General features: G+C 41.6%; 1 protein-coding gene across 5 annotated transcripts in view; it reads left to right on the top strand.

Moving 5' to 3' along the window:
* The window catches only part of NDRG2 (NDRG family member 2), a 46346-nt gene that overhangs the window by 16187 nt on the left and 4100 nt on the right, over positions 1 to 26059 (top strand). For all 5 annotated transcript variants that reach the window (XM_089480509.1, XM_089480512.1, XM_089480510.1 and 2 more), the window contains 11 exons: positions 4716 to 4821; positions 7525 to 7645; positions 7749 to 7811; positions 9039 to 9099; positions 12105 to 12191; positions 14904 to 14960; positions 16751 to 16854; positions 19906 to 19950; positions 24993 to 25044; positions 25220 to 25267; positions 25832 to 25867. In XM_089480509.1, the coding sequence (XP_089336635.1) occupies positions 4716 to 4821; positions 7525 to 7645; positions 7749 to 7811; positions 9039 to 9099; positions 12105 to 12191; positions 14904 to 14960; positions 16751 to 16854; positions 19906 to 19950; positions 24993 to 25044; positions 25220 to 25267; positions 25832 to 25867 (780 nt within the window). The remainder of the gene's footprint in view (positions 1 to 4715; positions 4822 to 7524; positions 7646 to 7748; positions 7812 to 9038; positions 9100 to 12104; positions 12192 to 14903; positions 14961 to 16750; positions 16855 to 19905; positions 19951 to 24992; positions 25045 to 25219; positions 25268 to 25831; positions 25868 to 26059) is intronic.

The raw sequence follows: 26059 nt of genomic DNA, 5'->3' as shown, positions 1-26059 counted from the left end.
TGCAGTTTGACACCGCTTATAAGTGTTATAGCTCCATCCTATTGAATCCTGGGGTTTGTAGTTTTACAAGGTCTTTAGCCTTCTCTGCCAAAGAGTGCTGGTGCCTCCCAAAACTACACATCCCAGGATTTTGTAGGCGGGACCCATGGCAGTTAAAGTGGGGTCGAACTGCATTATTTCTGTAGTGTAGATACACCCTTTGTCACTTTATGCTTAAACAGACAAACACAGCTATGTCTGTGAATACTTATGCAGATGTAATGATCTGTCAACTTATTTTGGCACTGTGGCAGAAAAATCTCACAAGTGCCTTTCGCAGAAGTTAAAAATGCAATTATAATCCATTAAATAATTAGCCATTTGCTGCCCTTTTCTGGATATGCTCCAGATCTGCTGCCTGAGCCAAAATCTCACTCTGCCTAATAGGAGGGTCGGTTTGGGGGACTTGAAGGCGTCTCCTGAGTTTTGATGCCTACCTGTATCTGTAAAATAATGGAGAGATGATCAAGTACTATATTTACTGAGTTAGAGCCTAGAGAATTAACTGGAAACTGTCTCCTTAAATGCAGTCCAGACTCTTTCCCACCTATTTTCACACAGTATTAGAGAACCTGGTTGCAGACCTGTATTAAGATCCTTGTAGTGAAAAGGTATATAACCCTTTTAAATAAATGCATTATCAACAGTTCTGATAATGATGATCAGAAGCTCCCATTATGCATTAAACAAATATGCAAGGGTCAGTAGAGCCAAGCTTAGCCATATTTATTCATTTATTTCATATTTATGTCCCTTTCTCTCAGAAAGGGACCCAAAGAGGCGCACAAATAGCCCAGAATATCATTCATTTTTAACTAGGGGTACAGTAAAACATCTCCAGCAAACACGGGTACATCTACACTGCAGAAATAATGTTTGACACCACTTTAAGTGCTACAGCTCCAGCCTATGGAATCCTGGGATTTGTAGTTTTACAAGCTCTTTAACCTTCTCTGCCAAAGAGTTCTGGTGCCTCACCAAACTACAAATCCCAGGATTCAATAGGATGGAGCCACAGCAGTTAATGTGGTGTCCAACTGCATTATTTCTACAGTTGTGAGCAGCTGTAAATCCAAGGGCTGACTTCCTTTAGCTATTTATATCATGTATCAGGTCACCAAATAGAATGTGGGACCAGTCAGTGCTTGCAGGGCTATCAGGTAAATAGATCTTATTTGGTGCCAGAATATAATGGTCAGAATTCAAGCAGGGCATGGAAATGTTCCTTTTTTGGATTACAGCTCCTGGCATGACCACACAAAACAACATACTTGTCAGGTCATAAAATATTGTTTTGCTTTGTTACTCTTGATGGGTTTGTCCTTTTCAAGGCTGCATCTGCACTGCAGAAATAATCCATTTTGATATCACATTAACTACCATGGCTCAGTGCTATGCAGTTCTTGGAATTGTGGTTTTCTGAGCCATTTAGCCTTCTCTGTCAGAGATCTCTGGTGCCACAACAAACTGCAATTCTCAGGATTCCATAGCATTGAGCCATGGCAGTTAAAGTGGTGTCAACCTGGATTATTTCTGCAGTGCAAACGCAGTGCCACTTATAAGAACTAACATTCTTCCTCTTGGTTGTTGTGACCGCTTTGTTTACTGACTTGAAATGCAAAAGTTCATCCTTTCCTCAGTAGTGACTGCCTCTTTTCTGGACTGTGTCTTTGTTTCTACCTTTCACCCTGTTCATGGTTGTGTTATTGCGGTTTGGATGAGGAAGAGTGCCAAATGGCTCAGCTCTCTGTTCCCCTGCCACTCCAATTGCTTTTGAACACATTGAATTCCCTTGTGTGCCATTGGAGAAAGCCTTTTTAACAGGAAGGGCTAGGAAAGTAAACAATGATCTTTTATTTTTTTTAAAAACAGAATGATTGTTTTGAATATTGATCCAAGTTCCCCCCCCCCCCCTCTCTTACATCCTGGGAATAAGGATAAGGCGGTGATGGTTTCTTCAGCCCTGAATTCCTCCCTTGTTCTGGAATGTTAGAAGGAGGCAGTAGGTAATATTTAAGATGACAACTACCCAAGCTTAGATCCTCCTTGTGAGTCATACTTTCTGACCCAACAAGTCCTTCAGGTTCATTATCAAAGACACAGTGTGGCTTAGACAAGTTATATAGTCTGTATATCACTTTTAAAACTAGTGTGGCATATTGGGCAGAGTGTGACTCTGGAGATGAGGATTCGATTCCTTACTTGGCCATGAAACCCACTGGGTGACCGTGGGCAAGTCACATTCTCTCAACCTCTGGGGAAGGCAATGACAAAGCTCCTCTGAACAAATCTTGCCAAGAAAATCCCATTTATTATATAAATGGCCTTAGGGTCACCATAAATTTGAAACTACTTAAAGGTACACAACAACGGCAACAACATATTTTAAAAAATTGATTCACAGTACAGCAGAGTATGTATGATCTGGTGTATACACTATTATCTGTGTGTGTGTGTACGTGTTCATGCACACCTTCAAGTCACCTGCTGACTTACGGCAATTGCATGAATTTCATAGAGTTTTCTTAGGCAAGGCATACTCAGAGGTAGTTTTGCCAGTTCCTTCCTCTGAAATATAGCTTGCAGCACTTGGTATTCCTTGGTCGTCTCTCGCCCAACTACTAACCAGGGCTGACCCTGCTGGGCTTCCATGATCAGACAGAATCAATGCCATTAGCATCCTGATTTCTGGTATGAAAAAAGCACATTACCTGCACAGTGGTGCTGTGCTTTTACAATTACTTTGATCATTCCTAGATAGGGTTTTGCCTTATAATTTTGGAATTTGATCTTTTACGTAACCTAGGGTGCAACTGTAGAAATAATGCAATTTGACACCACTTTAACTGCCATGGCTCCATCCTACAGAATCTTGGGATTTGTAATTTTTGTGAGGCACCGGCATGCTTTGGCAGAGTAAGCTAAATACCTTCTAAAACTACAAATCCCAGGATTCCATAGGATGGTGCTACAGCACTTAAAGTGGTGTCAAACTGCATTATGTCTACAGTATAAATGCACCCCTGGTTCACAGTGTGACTGTGGTGCTCAGGTTTTTCTTAGAGCTTGAGAGGAAGAAAAAGTCAGATTTATTGATTAGGTTAAAGAGGAAAAATAAAATTGGCAGAAGTGACAGCTATGCACAAGTGATTCCTATTAGTAATGGAAAACAGGTTTTTACATATTTGCAAGAGACAGATCTTTGTGTGTGGGGGGGGGGGGGGTGGTAGTATTTGAATGCTACAAAAGGCTTAGTCAAGGCAGAAAAATCCAGCATTCCAAGAATCACAATTTTTCTTTAGATAAATAAATGAAAAAAGAGTCAGGGATCTAATCTTTAGAATGATGGAGATAGCAGTAAAATATCTGGTAAAATCTCACAGGTTTGAGGGTAGCAGATCAGAATGGTAACTAAGGGCCTGAACAGACAGGCCAAAATAAAGCTGCTTCAGGTCACTTTGGAGGTATGCTGTTTAAATGACACATGCATCTTAAGAAGCCAGAAGCTGTGCCAAAGCTGTGCTCCAGTCCTTAGGGCTGGAGCGTGGCTTTGGCGCAGCTTCCGGCCTCTTAGGACACATACATCATTTAAACAGCATACTTCTAAAGTTACCCGAAGCAGCTTTATTTTGGCCTATCTGACCACCCTGTTTAACTGTGTCCTCAACAGCAGCAGGATGTACAAAAATCTGGGGAGTGTAGTTTTTACCCTGATGGTTTGAAAAGTTCCATATGCTCATGAAAAAACAAAATAAATCAAGCTGCTGTTAAAGGCACAGGAGCAAGCCAGAAAAAAGCTCCTCATCTGATAACATCTCCCTGCATGGACATTGGTTATGCTGTTTAAAGATTCTGAAAGTTATATTCCAAAAACATAATTGTCCCAAATAACTGTCACGTTTCCTGTGAATGATGTTTTATCTTGACTTATTTCTTTGGTGGTCTTGCTACCTGGACTTGTCTTAAGGTCTTTTAAATGGGGGGGGGGGGGGACACCAAGGACTGAATTGTTATTGTGGTGGTAGTGGTGTGCCTTCAAGTCATTTCTGATTTATGGCAATCTTAAGGTGAACCTATCACTGGGTTTTCTCAGCAAGGTTTGTTCTAAGAGGGTTTGCTATTGTCTTCCTCTAAGAGAATGTGAGTTGCCCAAAGTCACCCAGTGGGTTTCCAAGGCCAAATGGGTATTTGAACACTGGTCTCCCAGAGTCCTAGTCTGACACACAACACACTGGCTCAAAGAGACCATGCAAAGAGACCTTGCTATGCAGACAGCCACAATGGTGTGGGTACATTGAACACATGAATAGATGAGTAGAATCAGAGGCCTAGCTCCCAATCCCACCATGTATGTTGTACCTCATGCATAAAATTCTGTGTGTCTACAACCTCTATATACATATGAATTGAGATACTCCATTTTGTTGGGTCTAAGATTATTAGGTCTCTTATGAACAATTCATATATGAGTAGGGCCTCTTTGCACAGAGGCTCTGCTCTTGTACAAAATGTTCATAAGGGACACTTTGTGCATGACAGTCATGGATAGGTGAGGCCTTTCAACGGTTTTCCTTCCTTTGTACATTCGGTGTGACTCTGATTAAAGTGTCTAGCATTGCCATACTACATTTGTTCACCCTTCTCTCTCGTCTTTCTTTCTCTCTCTGCTTCCACAGAAACACACAGTGGAGACTCCATATGGCATTGTGACAATCACCATTCATGGAACACCCAAACCCAAGCGTCCCGCCATCCTCACCTACCATGATGTGGGACAAAACCGTAAGACTGGAATGCCCACATGTTTGGGGGCGGGGGGTGGGAGTTTGCCAAACATTGCAGCCCCAAGAAGGAATGTAAAAGTTTGCATTTTGCAGCATATCTCATGGAATCGTTAAAGGGTCTTGTCTTTGGGGAAGAAATCCCAAATTTTTTGTTTTGGTAGAAATTTCCACTTTGTGTGTATGTGTGGGTGTGGCTGTGTGTGCCCAGGATTTATTTTGCTTTTTTTTTTTAATGGGACCTCAAGTGCAACATTTTTGCAATAGTGGGAGGGGGGCTACTGGCTACTAAGAGTAAAGAGCAAACAGCCTATTGTATCCCATGAGCCAGACACTGAAATATATACCTTCATATCTATACTGAAGTTCCTAGAGTTCAGGGGGGTTTAATGGCAAAATCTGTGTGCCAGAGCCATTTGAATGATGCTCTTGTTAAACAACTGAGAGTCAGGAGCCTTTGCTGAACTTTTACCAGTATAGATCTTCATCTGCCTTCGCCAGCGGCAGGTGTCTTCCACATCATTGGGATGGAGAATCTGCTCCATGTTGTAGTCCAGACTTTAAAGAAGCGTGAGTAACCTTATCCCCAAAATAGGTTCAGCACCTTGAATAGTTCTTGTAAAGTTCTGGCTAAACCCGTGAGTGGATCCACCATCCCACTGATGCAGAAGTCACTGGTCCCCATTGGCCTTTGTCCTCCACATTCTGCCCTACCAAGCATAACCAATCCCAAGGCTGCCTCTCAAAGGATGAGGATCAAAAGCTGACTGTTGTGTGTTGTTAATTGCAAGTCAAGTTGATTCCATCTTATGGTGACCTGTGAATAATAGACCTCCTAGTCATTCTATTTACTATTTACTATTATTTACTATGCTATTCTATTTAATAGCATTTCCTATTGCCTTTTACCTTACTAAGCAGTGTTGTCTTCTCTAATGAGTCATGTCTTCTCATGATGTGTCCAAAGTACAACAGTCTAAGTTGAGACATCTTGGCTTCTAGGGAGAGTTCAGGCTTGATTCACTTTGTTTAAAACTGACATGGTTTGAGATTTTCAGCTCTGATTGCTTGCTGTTTTTTAAAAGGAGAATGCTTGGCTTCACATCCGAAGCTCACTAGGTAATTCTGAATAAGTCCGTTCGTCTGCCTTGCAGCCTGCCTACACATCTCAGGGAAACTCTTCCTGCTGCAAACAAACTCTGCAGGCTCCTGCACTAGCAGTCAGAGAAAGCTGGAGATGACAGAAACCAGTTATTCAAAAGAAGAGGAGTTGCCCACTTCATCTCCCAGATTGTTGCTTATCTCAGCAGCTAATTTTTCTTACTACTCCCTCCACTTTGCAACTCCTAGTGAAAAATTAGTCCTTAAGAGGGGGAGATAAACAAGAGACAGAGAGAGAAGGCTAGCAACCTATCCTTCACGGTTTGTCAGTTTTTTATTCCCTCCAGCTTTTTCTGCTTTTTGATAAAGAATTGTTCAGAATTTCCCACAGAATGGCAGAGCTACTATCACAAGGCAGGTGTGACAACCACTTAGTTCCTGATGTGGAAAACAGAGGTAATTGTGGATTGTTCTGAATGTGAACTAAACATAGGTTATGACAGGTGTGGAGGCCTAAAATACCCTAAAGACACCAGCTCCTATCTAAGCTAAGCAGGGCTACCCCTGGTTAGTACTTGAATGGGAGAGGTCAACAAATACCAGGTACTGGAGGCAATATTTCAGGGGAAAGAACTGCCAAAACCATGACTGAGTATTCCTTCCTAAGAAAGCCCTATGAAATTAATGGAGTTGCCATGTGTCAGCAGGCAACTTGAAGACTCATACACACATGACAGGGATGGGAAAACTTTCATCCTTTTGGACATCAGCTCCTGGAAGCATAAGCAGTTTGGCTGGTGGTTTAAAGAGAGTAGAAATTGTCATCCAGAAATCTGGAGAGATAAAGGTACTGGATTGTAAACACTTCTTAAACCAAGTGCCAGTTCAGACAATCACTATTAATAAAACATTTTTGAAAACTGAGCTTTTGGGATGGGAGTGGTTGATCCTGAAAGGGTTTTTTGCTGCTTAAAAATATGTGCCTCTGCCCTAAAAGAGCCACATTTTATCTCTCTATTAATGTAGATTCATATCCGGAAATGAGGATCCTCAGGTTCCAATTTCAAAGGCTGATTTGGAAGTGGTGAAATAGACATACTTTCCGTATGAGTCAAGCTCTGTTCTAGAATCCTTTCACAGGCATCTTTTTTTCCTGTAAGAATCTAGAAACCTCCTCTTTTCCACAAAGTTAATTCCCCTGCTGAGAGAACATAGGCCCCCTCCAATTCTAGTTTGGCTGCTTGTCTAAATGTTCCCTTCTCTTGCTATTTTGCTAAGCCAAGTAAAGGTGCCTTAGGTTCCCATCCTATGCATACTCACCTAGGAGTAGACTTCATAGACCACAGTGACCCTTTCTTTAGTTTAAACCTGCATAGCATTGTGCTGTAAGGTGGAAGTCTCATCTTCTGGTGTATGTGCTGTGTTATTTTTTAAGAAAGAATTATCTGATAGATCTTTGGCTGCCTTGAGTCTGCCTCTGATACCTACTTCACCCCAGGGCCGTCCCTGTTTTGAGTTGCACCTTGCCACTGTGATGGCACTACCTCTTGCCCTTCTGCAGCCTGACACCCCCTTCTTCTGTCTCCCCCACCCCCACTCCCAGATCATTCGTGCTTCGACACCCTTTTCCACTTTGAGGACATGCAAGAGATCATAAAGAACTTCGTGGTGATACATGTGGACGCGCCCGGCATGGAGGAGGGTGCCCCGGCCTTCCCTCTGGGGTGAGCCTTGCAGCCTCCACTCCTGCCCCACCCGCACTGTTGGGCGTTGTGGGGATAAAGTCTGGATCTCTAATGCAGCCTCTGCTGTTTGCTCCCTTCCTAGGTATCAGTATCCTTCTCTGGACCAGTTGGCTGACATGATCCCCTGCATTCTGCAATATGTCAAGTGAGTCAGAATGGGACGATTGTAGGGGGGATGTAAAAGACTGTTTATTGAGATGTGAAGTAGCTTTCTGCAGAGGCCTCTCAGCAGAAGAGGCTGGAGGGTAAAATCTGAAAATGCAAAACTTTGCATCAAATGTAAAGCTAAATAAACAACTCAGAGACAGTATTGAAACCCAGAGGATTCTACTATCTAACCTCCTCCTTGGATTTCTCCTTTGTTTACTGAAAGAGATTCATCAAGACCACCTTTTCCCATCTCAAGTGCCTCGATATGATAGGATGCACCTGTTAAGCATCTGTTAATGGCACTAAGCTTCATTCAAAGCCAGGAAATGGTAACAGTGTCCCTCCAGATGATGCTGGACTATAACTCCCAGAATTCCTCACCATGGGCTATGGTGAATGGGGTTGGAGGACTGCATGATTCCCACCTCTGCTCTAAACCCACTCTATGCTTTCTGCTTTTCACATACACTGCTCCTGAAACTGTGAACAGAACCCAGGACTTTGGTTCTAAACATTCTTTGCTTCAAGCCATGAAACCCAGCCCATTCCTCAGCGTGTCTAGTGCCTGGTCCCAGGGATTTCCTGAAGGTTGAGAAAATAATCTAGAGATTCCCTGCCCTTATATATATTTCTTCTCTTCGATGAAGAACTTAGGCCTCCTAGGCTGTAGCTGATTTCTTTGTTTCCTGGAGGTGTGGTTGGAACCTCTGTCCTTTCTTCTGGTCAGCTAGAGACCTTCCCTACTCAGTCTCACCTCTTTAGTACTTACTAATATAATTATAATTCCAAACAGGTAGCCACATTTGTTACAGGAAATGTTAAAAGAGAGAGAGAGAAATAGGCTTGTAGTACTTTCAAGACTGATTTATTGCAGTCTGGGCTCACGTGATCTCTTTCATCAGCTGCATGAAGTGTGAACCTCAGCTGGTGGAACCATGTGTATCTATATCGAGAGAGATAAATATAGAAATCTACATGGAGAGGGGGTGGAAGATAAAGAAAGAGAACGTAAACAGTGGAGCCAAAAGGCCACAAAATAAAAAAGGCACAGTCGGTGACATTTCCAAGCATAAACACAACACAGAAAGGCACAAGATAAGCAAATGCAGTGACTCCGGGAACCGACTTCTCTTTCAAAGTGCCAAAAAAGAAACGCAGGAGGCCAGACAGCTCTTGCACTGTTGGGTATTTTCTAACTTGCCTCTCTCTTTCCCGTCCATAGCTTCACCAGCATCATTGGAATTGGAGTCGGAGCTGGAGCTTACATTCTGGCACGCTATAGCGTAAGTAGGCTAAGATCCAGTGCTGGTCATGTGAAGAGATATTTGATACATAATCAGCATGCCAAATGGCTGTGGTCAGATGGATTCAGCTCACACTGACTTGGACATCTCAGAAGTAACAAGAGAATCAAACCACTAATTCTGTGTTTCTAACTGCAAGAGGCATGAAATAGCCCCGTGAGAGTGAGGTTTGGGGTTTTTGTGGATGTAGTGTGTGATGGAAGGAGGAATCTTGTGTTGATTCCACTGCACAGCACGTGTCATGCATTGAAATAGTTAAGGGAATGAGGGAGAGTCTTCATTTAATTCACAAATGAGTAGAATTAGATACACTCCTTTTGCCAAGGATAGGCAACTGTTGTCCTTCACATTCTGTTGGATTACACCTTCAACAAATTTTAGAAAGAGGACCCACAACTGACTGGCTTCTGAGCAAGTATTTTTTTTTAAACAGGGGATGTTGAATTTTCCTCTTAGTTGTTGTTTAATAGGGTCTTTGTAATTTAATGTACTTTTAGTTGTTTCTTTGCTGTGTGCTTTCAAGGTGTTTTCACCTATGGCAAATGGAAGGCAAACATATCTCAGGTTTTTCTTGGCAAGATTTACTCAGAGGGGCCTTCTTCTGAAGCTGAGAGTGTGAGTTGCCCAGGGTCACCCAGTGGGTGGCTGAGTGGGGATTTGAACACTGTCTTCTGGATCCCTAGTCCAAAATTCAAAGCACTACACCATAATGACTCATTTTTGTGGTTTTAAAAAGTCATTTATAGTTGTATCTGGTTTTTATCATGTGGTTAGTTACCTAGGGTCCCAGTACTGAAAGAGAAGTTGAAGTGTAAATCAACAACATAAAGGTGTAAATATGCTCGTATTAGCCTTCATCAGCATCACCAGTGGTGAGAAATACTGGAAATTTTAATATCTGGAATGACTCATTTTCCCATCCTTGCTTTGGCCTTAGGAAGGCATATTTTATCCTGACCTTCATGGCTGGATTATCTTATGACATTCATATCTCACTTTCCTCTAAGGAGCTCAAGGTGCTGTGTGTGGTTCTTCTCTCTCACCTTATCCCCACCCGCCGTTTCTCTTTCATGAACCTTAATAGGTTAGGCTGAGAGAGAATGAATTAAGGTCAGCCAGCAAACTCCATGACCAAAGTGGGGTGTTTTATCCCAGGTCTCTGACACTGCAGCACCACTGGCTGTTAAGGATTGCTGTGGCAATGTGAGTGAAATACAGAGAGCATTTTGGAAAGGCGCTTTAGGAGAGCTAATGTGGCATTGTGTCAAAGACAGACTAAGTAGTGCTCTGGTTCAATTCTCCCTTCAGCCAAAAGGAAAAAAGAAGAAGAAATCATTAACATAAGAAGAGCGCTGTTGAATCAAACCAAGGGTACATTGAGTGCTACATCCTATTTCCATCATTGTCTAGCCAGCTGCCTCTGGGAAGCCAATAAGGCAACAGATCTCCTCTGTTGTATCTCCACACCATCTGGTATTCAAAGGTGTATCTCTATTTCGCTGTCATAGCCAGTGCCACTAGTTGGCCTACTTTCCTCCCTGAGTCTCTTTACACCTTTAAAAATAAATATAGACTGTATTAATTTGTTTTATTTAATTTGATTCATCTTCTGCTGTTTGACTGAAAGTACTGAGTGGTGTATGTCATAATGATAAACCTGACAATATAGTCAGAGCTTCAAAATGGTACTTTTTTGACTGTAGCTTCTATCATTTCAAAAAGTCTCCAAAACATCTTTTGCAAGCACTGAATATAGTCCTTTGCAAACTAGTAGCTGTCACCACATCATTTAGTGATGAATTTGATAGGTTAATTGTTCACTATATGAAATAAAAGAGCAGTTCCATTTGACCATTGCAAACATGCAGTTGAAACATTTTACTAATATATATAGTATTTGGAGGGTATGAAATCTTATGTATAGAGAGCAGAATGAAGTGGTAGATTGGACCACTTTGCTTCAGATTGAAAACAAAGAGGTTATGTATTTAAATTTCCTCAGAAAATCATCACAACAGGCTAAAGGCTTGGTTGGTAGCTTTCTTCCAGGATGAATGTAGAGCGATTTTGTATTTAAGCCTGGGTTAAAAGTAGTCTCTTCCATTACTTTCTGACATGGCCCATCCAGAGTATAACTGTGCAGGAATTGTGAGGCAAACTGAAGAGACAAAACAAAGAGATTACCACCCAGACCAGTGTTGTGTAGTGACTGCAACTCTAGAGACCAGGGTTCAGTTCCCCACTTGACTGTGGGAACCCATTGGATGATCTTGGGTATGTCACATTCACTCAGCCTCTAAGGAAGGCAAAGGCAAAAACCCCTCTGAACAAATATTGCTAAGAAAACCCCATGATAGGTTTGCTTAGGGTCACCATAATTTGGAAACAACTTGAAGGCACACAACAACAATAAAGTCTGCTTTACCAAAAGAAAATTTCATTCTATCATTGGAGAAAGAGAGACATTGAAAATCATTCACACATTCCGATATTTGCACTTTTCTTATTATCTTAATAACTCTTCCTGCCCTTTTCCTTTGGATGCCAAACTCTATTACAAGTGAAGTTTTAAATTTCTACAGTACTATAAATTGGGGGACTGAAGAAAGATTTCATTTAGGAGGGCAGAATTCTTATTTGTGGGGCAATGCCCTTATTTCTCTCCCCCATCTCTCTCCAATTGCTGGACCCCTGAGCCCATCCTGTTGTACTGTTAGATGATTCTGCTGCTGGGAAAGATTACCCTAGCCTATGATGAGATATAAGAAGCGTAGTGAACAACACATTATATAATATACTTATTTATTTATACCCCGCTCTTCAGCCAAGGCTATCAGAGCGGCTTACAGTTTGTTAATTAGACATTTCCCTGCCCTCAGGCTTACAATCTAAAAAAAACCCAGTATGTTGTGTAGGTATAAATGTTTTATTGCTGGTAAAGTAATAGCCTTAACAATAACTAGTATTTTTATTTTTACCTGCAGCTCTCTCATGCAAACACTGTGGAGGGTTTGGTTTTGATCAACATCGACCCCAATGCCAAGGGTTGGATGGACTGGGCTGCCCACAAGGTAAGCTGGGGAAGGAGTAGGACTTCCTATAATACAGCTTCATATAATGCATGTGGTTTTTAGTTTCCGACAAGTTGCTAATCTGTCTTTAGTCTACTGGTTTCACTTCAATAATGTTCATTACTACTGTAAATTTAAACAAGTGGTGTGATGAATAAGTCAACTATCAAACAATATAACAGCAAAGTAAGTCTGCAAACAAACCCAAGCCACACTGTGCCACTTATTTCCGTGAGGAGTGCATGGCCTGATGGTGTTGGATACCAACTCCCATCAGTCCTAGCCAGAATAGCCAATAATAAAGGATGATAGGAATTGTGGTCCAGCAACATCTGGGGGAGGTACACAATGACTTCAGCAGAATGGTACTGTATGGTTATCTCCACGTTAATAGTAATTCCTTTCTGATGTATTCTAAATTTATTTCTCAGAGGATATACCTTTATTGGATCTCTCTGAGCATCTCAAAAGAGTTCTGTGGATTCCTTTTTGTTGCTTCTAAGATCACAGGAAGATTCCTTATATTAAATCCATCTATTGTTTTGTTGATTTTAACACCTATGTTATAACTGGTTTTAATTTTATGGATAGCTTAATAATATTTTTAACCTTTGTATTTGTTATAATTTTTAGCTGTGTTTCTTTTAACTCTTGTAAGCTGCCTTGAATGGGAAAACTGGGAGAAAGGCACAATATAAATAAATACAATAATACTAATCATCACTACTTACTAATGAATGCATAACTCAGTAACGTCTCCTGGCCTGATTCCCAACCCGCCAGCCCACCTTAATAGCCAGCAGCCACATTAGGCAAAGGATTTCAATGTAGCTGCTAACTGTTAAAGTGGGTTTGGGAAACATTTATGATTGAAGCCATGAATATGCAATCTTACTGAATATGGAACAGTTCTGGATCTGTAACTCTAGGTTATGGATCAATAACAGCAAATACAAAATGCCAGCTAATGAATAATAATTATATAGTTTCGACTTTCTGATAGCAGTTTTCTGGGATTTTAGAGAGGGGCATTTTTCAGCCCTATCCAGAGAAGTTATGTATTGAATGTAGTACCTCTTGCATGCAAAGCCACCAAGTTATGACACTTCTTTATCCTTGGCTCAAAGCTAGGTTCATTACCACATCCCTTTCTAGAAGACCAGAAGTCCAAATTTTGCCTGAAGTGACCTTCACCTGCAGGATTTGTACTTACCCAAAACATTTCTCTACTGTTTTTCAGCCAAAAAGTCTTATCAGAGCAGCTTACATATGAACAATAAAACTCTGCAGGATTGCAATCTAAAGAATACAACACAGAAGGAAGAATGGAGGGGAAACAAACTCAGTTTTAAAATTGAAATAGTAGTTCTTATAAAAACCAGCTGGGAATGGTACTAGCAGTGGAGGGACCAGTGGAGTTGGTCTTTCAGATGGGCTTAGGGAACGACCCAACTTCCTCTCTGCTGCCCTTTTCGTAATTTTTCAAGCACCTGCCTCAAGCGCTCTACAGCCTTCTAGTTCCTCTATAGACCATTGTATGCTGCCTCCAGCTGCCTCTCTCTGACCTCCTGCCCCATCAGCTGCTGGTATAAATGGCTGACAAAGTCTCCCCAGTTCCCAAAGGGCATTTCCTTCAGCCTCTGCCGGAAATGCTGTGCCAGTTTCTTCAAGAGTGGTGCTTCTAGCTGTGCTGTCTTTTTTTGTTTCTCGCTCTCTCTTTAAAGACATCGGTAATCTTGTTTTCCAGGCTGTGGAGCCTGTCTTGTCACACTCTTACTAAAATGGCTGTCCCTTGATGACCGTGAGGTGACAGTTTTGCCACATTGCCCAAAAGAAAAGGGAAAAAAAATAGCCGTTGCTCACATGCATGCATCCTTTCACCATTAGAACTTACTTTTCTTTTTGGTTTTCACCTTAGACTTAACTGGGTATTGGGATGGAACAGATCAGTACACGTTTCATCAAATGTTACAGTGCATCTATTCTCCCCATCTATTCATTGTTTTAAATGTATGAAAATATAAATTAGCATATTTCTCAAAATTTAAACTGCTTAGAATCTGGGCAAGTGGTACCTTTCAATTAATCAGGTTTGTGGCTGCTGGGATTCCTTTTTCTGAATTGCTGGCTGATTTGTGAAATAGGATGTATTCACACTGCAGAAATAAAGCAGTTTAACACCACTTCAGCTATCGTGACTCTATCTTGGGATTTGTAGTTTGGTGAGGCACCAGAGCTCTCTGACAGATCAGGCTGAATACCTCACCAAAAGATTCCACAGGATAGAGTCATGACAAAGTGGTATCAAACTGCTTTATTTCTGCAGTGTAGATACATCCATAGTGAGGGCAAACTAATGTATTAAAAAGGCCAAATATAAAGGGCCAAAGGCTGTAGAATAGCTCACATGAAAGCTAAACTTCACAGTTTCTGGATCTTGAGAGGTGATTCCCAGTAATTCAGCGATGGAAGAAAAGATACTCTACACATGGTCAGAAGAACTCTCAATACAGTGCTTTGCATGTTCTGAAGCCATCTCTGAGCTTGGAATACAATCTAAACTATGGATAAGGGCCACAGTCTCAAAAATATTTTCCTTACTACTGGGGGAATGAGCTAATCCCCATTCTCCTCATACAGACATCTATCTGAGTCATTCACAAGAGTGTCCATTTTGAATCCCCTCTGATCTCATTGTGCTTTTCTCTTTAGCTGACTGGCCTCACATCTTCCAACTCTGAGATGATTCTGCAACATCTCTTTAGCCAGGTAAGCTCATTCTGCAAGAGGGTAATAATGTTTGTGGCCAATGGGGTGGTAATGATACATCTTTCATACTGAAAATAGTAGGGTGTTGCCTATAGGTTCTCATAGTGGGATGTATTTACATTGATGTATTTATTTTAATAATAAGCATAATTACATAATATCATCAGTGTGCATATCACTTGGTAGCAGAACAAGGGAAGAACCACCCTCCCTGCCTTAGCAGCATAGACCTGGCATGCAATTTTGGGAGAGCTGGTTCTGCCAAATTTCCCCCCTCCAAACCCACCATGCTTCACTTTGGGACCAAAAGATGCACAAAAGCAAATAAAAATAAAAATAATGATAAAAAAACAACCCTGACATTGAAACTGGAAGTGAGCAGATACACACTTCTGTTTTTTTATTTCTGGCTTTTGGAAGATATAAAAGGCATGAGGCACGTGTAAGCCATAGATCACACTTTGTGGGCCAAATGTCTATTTTTTCTGTTCACTTTTAAAAATAATAATGTGCTTTAATTTATATTTATATTGATTGGTTATAATTACCAAAGGGGTAGAAATCAAACAGAAGGCAAAATAAGAGAGAACCTCATAAACAGATTCCTGCCCAAGGAGTTTGCAATCTAAACTTCCTGCATTGGGGAAACTACCATGGAACAGTAACTAGTTAAAAAGTATGCAACTCTTTACGTAAATAATTTATATTTCCATGTCAATAGGTAAATAGGTAGATAGATACAAAAACAAGTAATTCAGGATGCCTACACACCCTAAAGTACCAAATCCTATCTGATCTTGGAAGCTAAATAGGGTCAGCCCTGGTTAGTAATCAGATGAGAGACCACCAATGAATACCAGATGTTACAGGCTATATTTTAGAGGAAGGCACTGGCAAAACCACCACTGAGCTTTCCTTGTCTCAGAAAACCCTATGAAATTCTTGGGGTCACCGTAAGTCAACAGGCGACTTGAATGCAAACACACACCAGTCTCAGGAAAAGGATAGGAAATAGGATGACAATGGTTGTTGTTGTTGTTGTTGTTGTGAGAGATTCTTCCCAGTGCTGTGATGTACTAGTTTCTGCACTGGGTTTAAACAGCCTTCTTAGAAATGCCTAACTTGCAATAGCTAAGTGAAACTAGTGTTGTGAGTGAGCCAAATACATTAACATTCAAGGATGTTCTGAATCATGACTGAAGATATCCAAAAGAGGAGCAGGCCTGTTGCATTGTCAACTTCAGTTATCTCAGCAATCACCAGCTAAACTCGAGGGCCCAGGCACTGCTTGTTTTACAAATTTGATGAAAATTAATGAAGATAGTTTTCCTTTCTCTAAACAATGAGAAATTTGGCTGGAGGAATTTGATTTGACTGGACATTTGATGTCCAATTAGTCATCTCAGACAATTCAGTCCAGATTTATCAGGATAGATGGGGGGTTTTATATATATGAAGGAGAGATGCTGTTTAGTATCCTTGGAATTTCTGTGAAAACTTAATTTTAGTTTGAAGGAGGTCCACTGATCTAGATGGGGGGACTCTTGATCTCTACTTGGGATTTTAACCTCAGCTGGATTTCCAGAAGTCAGCAGGCAAAGGTTTACATAGCATAGAGATCAGCACTGTTCCCTGCCAAAAAAAAGAGCCTTGCATTTCAGGGTGGTTTTAAGGCACAGCTAATGAGGTTGGATGAAAAACTTGGTAGCATTAAAGAGTACATTAAGTATAACAGGACTAAAAGTATGGTTAGTATACTTCAGTAATGGTCCTTCTCTGCTCATTCACAGGAGGAACTGTCCAAGAACACTGAACTTGTGCAGCAGCAGCGGGATACTTTGAGTCATGCAACCAATTTGCCGAACATCCAACTCTACTGGAGCAGTTACAACAGGTTAGTGCAGTGGTACTCAAACATTTTACCCTTGGGACCAGCCCCCTTTGCAGATGTTGCATGCACCCCACCTCACCCCACACAGGGTGTGGGTCTTCCACATTAAAAAAGTCACATTTTTTCACTTCAGAGAACACTTCTATAGGAGTCTCTAGACCTCCTACCACAACTCTGTGGTGTGGTGTAGTAGATGTTAACCATAGAGTCATGCTGGAGGCCTTGAGTTTGATAGAGAGAACACATTAATCAAAGCTGTGAATAATCAAAGCTGCAAAAGTCAAATCCACAAATATAGAGGGCCAACTGTATATGAAAAAAAACTTTATTTAGTGTGCATATTTTCATTTATCATATTCATATTTTAACAATTTATAAGGAAATAACATTGTTCAAGTTAAAAAAATAAAGTAAATTCAATATTTATCTCAAAGGATGTGTAAATTTTACACATAAAAAAGTGTAGGAAATGAAGGAGGAGAGATCAGGGCCTCCGAGTTTCATGCCTCCTTTGAACAACTTGCACACACACACCCTGAGGCCCTGCCCCACTCTACCATTTGAGAACCACTGAATTAGTGCTTGCCATCAACCTAAGATGAGGGTGTATGGTGGCTGAGCTGTTGGCAGCCATCAAAATGGAACCAGAACCAGGAAGCAAACTGAAACATAAAAGAGCAGGAAAGACCCATGCCTGAGAATTCTTTGCTGTTTGGGACAGTTCTCTAAATCATTCTGCTAGTGGTTCATCCCATGGAACAGTTTTGTGCCAGAGTGGTGGACATAGTGTTGGCAGCATCCAGAGGATGTAAACATTAAGGATACGTATGTAAATAACTTGAGTGCTCTTTCCACCCAACATAGGCATTTCCTGAACATGTAATAGCTGAAGCTTTGTATTCTAAATTAACAGTTTATTTTCAAAGCGAAAGAACTAGCTGCCCTGAAAAGACCACAGTCTCTATTTCTGCATAGCTCCCTTTTTTCACAAGTCTTGTGACTGGAATAAATCCTACAGCAGTGTGACTCATGCACAGGTGCAACAGTCTCCTTTCAGGGTAGGTAGTTCTATTGCATTTCTGCATTGGGAATGGTTGTCTGTCCAACAGAACTCCATGCAGAAATGAAGCAGAAGTATCCATCTTTAGCTAAAATGACTGCACGAAGGGATGGGATGGGGATCATGCAAGAGACCAGCAAGCAGCCTCGCAAGTGAGTGGGTTCAGGGAAGTTCAGTAGCACTATTATAAAGCACCAATTTTACATGGTGGAAGTTGCAAGAGTCTGATTCAATACAGCTACTTGAGCTACAGTGGGAGAGTGAGCTTATCAGGACTCTATCTAGTATGATTTATAAGTTGCTCTGATTATCTTACCTCTCTACCACCAGGCTTGTGTTTGATTTATACACCACTGGAGTATCTTTAAGCCAGCTTCCAGTCTCAGCAAGATGGAAAAGGCCAGCTTTTTGCTGGCCAAAAAGGAGCATCTCTTTGTCACTCCTTTTTTGGCTGGGGAAAAGGCAGATTGGGGCCACAAGATATGTTCACTGCAGCCCCAATCCATCTTCAGAAGGGGCAGCTTCAAGCCATCCCTTCCACTGGTCTGTTTCAGCCCAAGATTGCCAGATTGAAAACTGCGACAAACCATTGAAGATTGTGTAGAAGAGCGAATTTCAGCAGTTTCATGTTCTCTTGACAGGTGTCAAACCCTTTAGGAGCCCCTGCTGCTTTCAAACCATTGAAAAGCAGTTGGTCTCTGTTCAGTTGGGGGGGGGGATGAAGATCCTTTCTCAAATGGCATGTACCATGTACCCACCTTTTCCTTCCTCCAAGAGCTTAGAGCAGCTGGATGTTCATGGTCTGGATCATCTCCCCCTTCCCTCTGGTTTGAAGAAGAGGCTGCAGCAGTCTCTCCCAGGGCTTAACAGCTGCTGCACGTGGGACATTTTTGGCTGGAGTACAAGGGCAAAAGAGTAGCCCTCTGCATCCTGTCCAAAAAGAATGCTGGCTATGAATTAATTCTTCATGTCTTGCTCTAGCTCAATAATAGGAAATGTGCAAACCTCTGATGTTGTTGTACTGCAATTCCCATGATTCCTCACGATTTGTTATGCTGGGAGTTGTAATCCCAACAACATCAGGAGAGCCAGAATTAGTTCAGCCCTGCTCTAGCATTTCTCATGGCACTGTTTGGAGAACTGTCATTCAGGGGAGGTTGCAGATTTTGTTTGATTAAATCATAGTTATTGTCTCCCATGCAACCTTCAGTATTTCAAAGGCTTTTCTCTTGAGGTTTAGGAAATATCTAGACATGTCTAAAAGTATATCAGTGAATGACCAATTATTCAACTTAAAAGTCACCACTTGGATCATTTGTATTATTTTCAATTTATGTCTGCCACATTAAATCTTGTTGTAAAATGGTGGTGATGGTGGTGACAGTTGGCAGTTATGGTAATTCTAAGTAAATCAATCATGGCACCGTCCCTATTAAGCTATATGGTGCTTTAATACATGCCTGACTGCCTGAGAGGAAGCTTGAGAACTGTATGATGGGGGAGATTTTGAATGGGGTACAAATGTCTAGAGGATAGTCCCTTACAGCCATTGCCAAAAAGACATACACAGAGGTAGACATGGAACTGCATAGAGTTGATGCAGGATCTCAATGATAATTCACACCCATAATTTTTAGCAGGTTGCAAAATCAAGCTCTGCATAGTTTTTCTGCAGGAATGGGTATTACAGGGAAGAGATTGAAATGCCAGGTACACACAGTCCTAGAAATAGGTAAAATTGTTAACATCTGACTTTGAGGAGTGGTTTTATGCCCTTAAAATACTTGTGGAGAGGAGAAATTTGGCAGGGCATACTTCAGGCATTGGCAAGTCTAGCTAGATTAGATAGCAAGAGGGGTAACTATATAGAGAGCCTAGTTATGGTTCTCTTATGGGGACAAACAGGAAGAATGCAAGGAGCTGGTTGCTTAAAGAAAGCTGAGCTTAAGACGCTGAAAAAAGTTACTTACCAATCTCCTCTTTTCCTCTTACAGCCGCAGAGACCTGGCCTTGGAGCGAGGAGGAGACCACAGCTTCAAGTGAGTGCCCATTCAGCCAGCCATTTGGCCTTCCTGTTGAGATCACATATTTGTCCTATTCTTCTGACACTTGCTCCCATTCTCTTGGGCAGAGCTCACATACCCTTAATCCAATAAGTTGGATACTCAACAGGGAAGCTTTCCCCCATCACTCTTTCTCCATGCTAGGCAAGGCTACACCTATGGATCCTCTGTCCATTGTTCATTGAGTCAAAGCACAGCAATCCTGCCAATAAATGGATACCAACACTCTCTAGATGAGTTTCTAAATTCTCCTGCAAACTGGGTGCTTTCTTGTGCTGATCCAAAAGGGGTGTTATAAAAGCAGTGAAAGGGCTTCTCCATCTTGAAAATGAAGGTGATATAATGTGTGTTAATTACTGGAGGTAATACTTACTTACTCTTGCAGACTAAAATTAAGTAAGATGTGCAGAGAATCAGGTACAGCTTAGTGGGTTGAGTGTTGGAGAGTCTGGAGATCATGGTTTGATTCCGTGGTTGGCCATGAAACCTACTGGGTGACCTTGGGCAGGTCACATGTTCTCAGCTTCAGGGAACAGCAGTGGCAAACCTCCTCTGAACAAATCTTGCCAAGAAAACCCCATGATAGGTTTGCCTTAGGGTCGCCATAAGTCAGAAATGGCTTGAAGGCACATAACAACAACAAACATAAAGAAAGTTGCAAGAAGACCAGGAAAAACAGTCTAGCCTGCTCTTCAGCCTTTCGTAGCAGCTTGTTATGCTTTAGGTGAAGCTTCAGTGCAGAGATGAAAACTACTACCTGGTTATGTCTGCAGAGGAAGTTGTTTAAAAGGCACAAGAACAGGAACTAGTTAAAAAGTATGCAATTCATTACATAAATTTATTAGTAGATAGGTAGGTGTAAAAATAAGTAGTTCAGGATGCCTAAACACCCTAAAGGCACCAGATTCCATCTGATCTAGGAAGCTAAGCAGAGTCAGCTTCGTTAGTACTTGGATGGGAGACAGCCAGTGAATACAAGATTTGTAGGCTATATGTTAGAGGAAGGAACTGGCAAAATATATTTGAGTATCCCCTATCTAAGAAAACCCTGTGAAGTCCATGAATTTGCCATAGGTTGGCAAGCAACTTGAAAGCATGTATACACAGGAGGAAAAGCTGAGGATGGCAGCTTTTAAAAATACACTAGTGTCACCAATCTTTTTTTCCTTCTTTGCTTCATGTTGTAATTAATCTTACTTTTGGATTAATTAATTGGAAACCCATTCTATTTTCCAAACTAATTTTTACAGTCTTGAAACCTCAGGGACATGCTTACATGATTAATTAATCCAAAATAAAACGTGTGACCTTGTGAATAACTCATTAAGGTGGCAAAAGGGAGGTAGAAGTTATCCTCTGAACTGGGAGATAGTGAGAAAGGGAGACTAAAAATAGAGATTTCTTAAGTTATGTCTGAATATAAACAACCTTCTGTTGCTGTTACTGAGCTTTTATTTTTGTTTTCACTGATCCCTGCTTATAGGGCTGGTGTCAAGGATCAACTTCCTTGGGCAGCTGTCAGGGCCTCACCATCCCCTAATCCTCCACTAGCCCTCATTACTATCATGTATTTCCCTGCTAGCTTTCTGGATGAGCAAGCAGGAACAGGGAGGAGAAACTGTTGTACAGATATGGGGGGCAGCTAAAGAGGGAAATACTCATAAAACTGTAGAGTCTTAAAGAGCTGGAATGTGACACAAGGGCCATATATTCCAGCCCCCTGCCATACAGGAATATCCAACAACAACACTCCTGAAAAGTGCCCATTCAACCTCTGTTTGGAGATCTCCAAAGACAGAAGGTCCACCTGCCCCACTGGTGGTCTGTTCTATTGCCAGAAAGTTCTTACAATAAGAAAGGCCTGTCTAATGTTTAGATGGAATTTCTTTTCTTATAATTATCCATTGGTTCATGTTTTAGTCTTTAAAGCAACAAAAACAAGCTCACTCCATTTTCTACATGATATCCTTTCAGATATTTAAAAATGGCTCTACCATGTCACCTCTCAGGACTTGTCTACAGGGGACAAATGTACTGGTCCCCCCCACCCCCAATCCTCAGGGTGCAATGTCCCTACAACACAGGACAAAAGCCCTGATTCAAGTGCAGATTATCTTTGCAATGTGAAGTCAGTTCCACACCAAATCTAGACCACCCCTACTTTAAAATAGATGAAAAAGACTTACCTTTTGCTCAAGATTTTCCAGGAAAATCCAGAGCACTCGAGACAGACACAGGGTGACTGTCTATACATGTGTCCTGCTGTGCCGCCCAGCATTGCGGGCAACAATCATTTCCTCTGAGGTGCCCAGCCATGTGATCAATGCTGGGCATTTCTGATTTCTGGAGCAGCAATTGGCAGTAGCACCATTCACCACAGCAGGACATATGTGTAGACAGTCCCCTGGCATTGCTCCAGAGTGAAGAGCTAATGGGGGGAATTCAGGGAAGCTTCAGGGCCAGAATCCTCCAAGAACAACATGGCATATTCCAGCCAGTGTAAATCTACCCTAGGTCTTCTCCTTTCCAAGCTAAGCATACCCATCTCCCTGAATTGTTGCTCATAAGACCTGCATGGGAGCTAGCTGTGCTTGTTATACCCTTGATAACTTTCTGCTGATTTCCAGGGGTTTCCTACACTCCTTTCTTTCAGGAACCAGTCTTAGGCAGATATACATGTATGCATGTATATTAGAAAGGCCACAGGTTACACAAAATCATCTGCACATTCTTTCACATGTTCACACCAGCAACACTGTTGGAATCTGGAGGAAAGGGAAAAGGAAGCTTTCATCTTGATAGGACTTGGATGTAAGCCTGGTTCTGCTGCCAAGTTTAGGGCGGACTTGGACAGTTCATGCTATACAGTTTCTCTAAGCAAAATGTGGAGCACTTCATACTCTTTCCAATTGCAGCTTCCTAGTCAGTAAGTGAAGCCAATATGGTGTAGTAGTTTGAGTACTGGGCAACAACTCAGTAGACCAGGGTCCAAACCCCCGCTAGGCCCTGGTATCCCACTGGGTGAGCTTGGGCACCCACTGGTTGACCTTGGACCTTGGCATACTCTCTCAGCCTCAGGCAGGCAAAGGCAAACTCCCTCTGAACAAATCTTGCCAAGAAAACACTAAGGTTCATCTTAGGATTGCCATAAATTGGGAACAACTCGATGGCACACAACAACAAACAAAGGCAAGTCAGTAAGTGGATAGCATGACAGGAAGGTACCGCTACTGCACAGGTGTTGGCTGTGATTTTCTCTTGACCCTGTTTTTCCAAGTTGTGTTCCTTCCCTGTGGATTTTTCATAGCAAAACTCTGCCTCTTCAAATTTGACATCCAGGCATTGTGCTTGTTGAGCTGGGTTGAGCTGACCCTGCAGGAGCAGGGTATTGAAAGTATGCTGGGGTTGCTAAGCAATCTCTGGAAGTGCTTCCAGCAAAATGGCTGGGCCTCAGCTGATGTATCAGGCAGAAGTGGGATAGCTGCCAGGTCCCCCTTTCAGGCAAGTATGCAGGATAGAGCAGTCCTGACTTTTTCAAACCCCATCTACAAAGAGAATTCTAGAAAAACCACCTTGTTCTCCACCACTTAAAAAGCCTGAATGAACACGTACCAGGCTTAGGTTTGCCAGATCCTCATGAGAGGAGAAATGGGAGAAAGAAGATCTTGTTGTGAATTATAATGGCTCACTCACAGATAGGCAGAGAATGTCAGAAATAATCACACAACAGCAGGGAAGGAGTCTCTAGCTGCCTTTCTCCTCCTGGTGTTTATCTTTCCTTATACTTAATGGCTAATGTTTCCTGTTCCTCCTCCACCCAGCTCCTTGGGAAAATTAAGCAAGGAAAACCATGGCGCCTGAAAAAACTATACAGGTTGAGTTTCCCTTACCTGGAATTCCAAAATCCAAAATATTCCAAAATCCAAAATTATCCACATGAGTGACTGAAACAGTAACACCTTTGCTTTCTGATGGTTCAGTATACACAAACATTGTTTCATGCACAAAATTATCAAAAATATTGTGTATAAAATTACGTTCAGGCTATGTGTGTAAAGTGTATATGAAACATAAGTGAATTTCATGGTTAAACTTGGGTCCCATCTCCAAGATATATCGTTATGTATATGCAAATATTCCAAAATTTGAAAAACTTCATAACCCAAAACACTTCTGCATCCAAGCATTTCAGATAAGAGAAACTCAACCTGTACCGTACATTTACTGTATTGTAACTATTCATGGACTATAGCCCGAGCATTAAAGGGGAGTGAACAACAGGGAAGTGGGGCATGGAGGCAGCTCCTTTTCCCCTATTGCTGCAATTATTTCTTCACTGGTGGAGAGTTTTTCTGTAGTGGGGCTTCAGCACCCATAGTTTGTCACACAGCCAGGTAAGAAGATGCAATCCCTGTTGAAAGCTCTTCTTCTATACAACCATTAAGGTACAGGAGCCCTTGCTAGTTTTTATTCTGGCAACCTCTACAACATTGTGCTTTTTTGCACTACACAATTATAGCTCTATATTCCACTTTAACTGGCATGGCAATTTGCAGTTTAGGAAGGGGTATGTAGAATTCTAAGCCAGTGAGTTCTAGTGGTTCACCAAACTGCAAATCCCTGGATTCCATAAAATGCAGCCATAGGAATTAAACTTTAATCATAATGCTTTACTTGTGTAGTGTGAAAGGATCCCATGTCTCCCATCTAATGGATCTATTATCAATCTTGAAATGGGTTCACACTACGTAAATTGCAGTTTTAATGGTCATGCCAGTTTTTTCTCTGCTTGGCACTCATTTTTGTTTTAAGTCTACCTCAGAGAGAATTCTAGAGATTGTGAACATTTGCTTACTATTATTGGTGGTTATTTTGGTTGATCCTGATAATGGCTTACTGTGTTATAAACTGACAGATATCTTGTTATGTAGCAAATAGTGAGGCTATTTTCTACATAATTCTAAGGCTGTTGACAGCTTTGTCTTTCTGTTTCCTTTTTTTCCTGTTCATGTTGGCAGGTGTCCTGTGATGTTGGTGGTTGGAGACCAAGCCCCTCATGAAGATGCAGCGGTAAGTGCTGGTCCTATCACTTAAAAAGAAAAAAAGCCCTGTAGAGCTGGGATCCCTGTCCTGCTAGGCCACCAGTCCTTTACTTTGAAGTTCAATAGAAGTTAAGACACACCCGCTCTCATGACAAATCTGCTCTTTATCCTCATACAGTCTGTCTGCTTCTCTCTCCTAACAGGTGGAGTGTAATTCCAAATTGGATCCCACCCAGACTTCTTTCCTCAAGGTATGCAGTGCCTCTTAATAGTCATGCTACATGAAGAAGAAGATAAGATGCCCATCTAGCTCCCTGCTCCCTGTTCATTCCATCCATGGGCATCATTTTTTGCATCTGTGTCTTCTCCCTCCTGTATCACTGTCAAACAGCTTTGGATTTGGTCTGATGACCCCAGAACTTTACCTTTCTGATCCCTAATGCTTGTTTAAATAGATTATTTGCTGTCACCCCCTTCCTGTTAGAGCTCGGTTTGTATCCTTTTTACATATTAGTGATAATGTGTGTAAGTGATACCCTTTCTTGAGAGAATGGAAAGTTGTGGATAGAGATTTTCTTTGTACTTGAAAATGGAGCAGGTTTCATCCCCAAATTTTTGTTGTCTCGTTGCCTCCCTTCTTTTCTCGTATGCACATACAAATTTCACCCTTTAGCTTTCCTTTTTTGTTAAAAGTATCTGCTCTCTTGCAAACCATCATTCCAGGTCACCATATAGAAATAAAGCCAGGTGCACTCCTCAGAGAGAGAGAGAATAGCCATGTATTGCACATTTTGACTTCTCTTTCTGTCTTTTAGATGGCAGATTCAGGAGGCCAGCCACAGCTGACCCAGGTAAGATCATCTGAAGTTTGGGAGGAAGGTTTGGACAGGACTGAGTTGTATGTTTTCTGGGTTTTTTTAAAAAAAGAAAAATGTTTCTTAATATATAACTTCTTCTGCCAGGTCAGAGATGGTAAATGCATAGTCTGCAATTTCCAATAGGTCCCTACCCATTTTGGGAGGCACTGGATTCCTTCGTGCTAT

This window comes from Sceloporus occidentalis, unplaced genomic scaffold (genome assembly GCF_023333645.1).
Source record: "Sceloporus occidentalis isolate IW3139 unplaced genomic scaffold, rSceOcc1.0.p SCAF_14, whole genome shotgun sequence".
Classification (NCBI taxonomy): Eukaryota; Metazoa; Chordata; class Lepidosauria; order Squamata; family Phrynosomatidae; genus Sceloporus; species Sceloporus occidentalis.
Note: the sequence above shows the minus strand (reverse complement) of the source record. Positions and strands in the feature narration are given on the sequence as shown.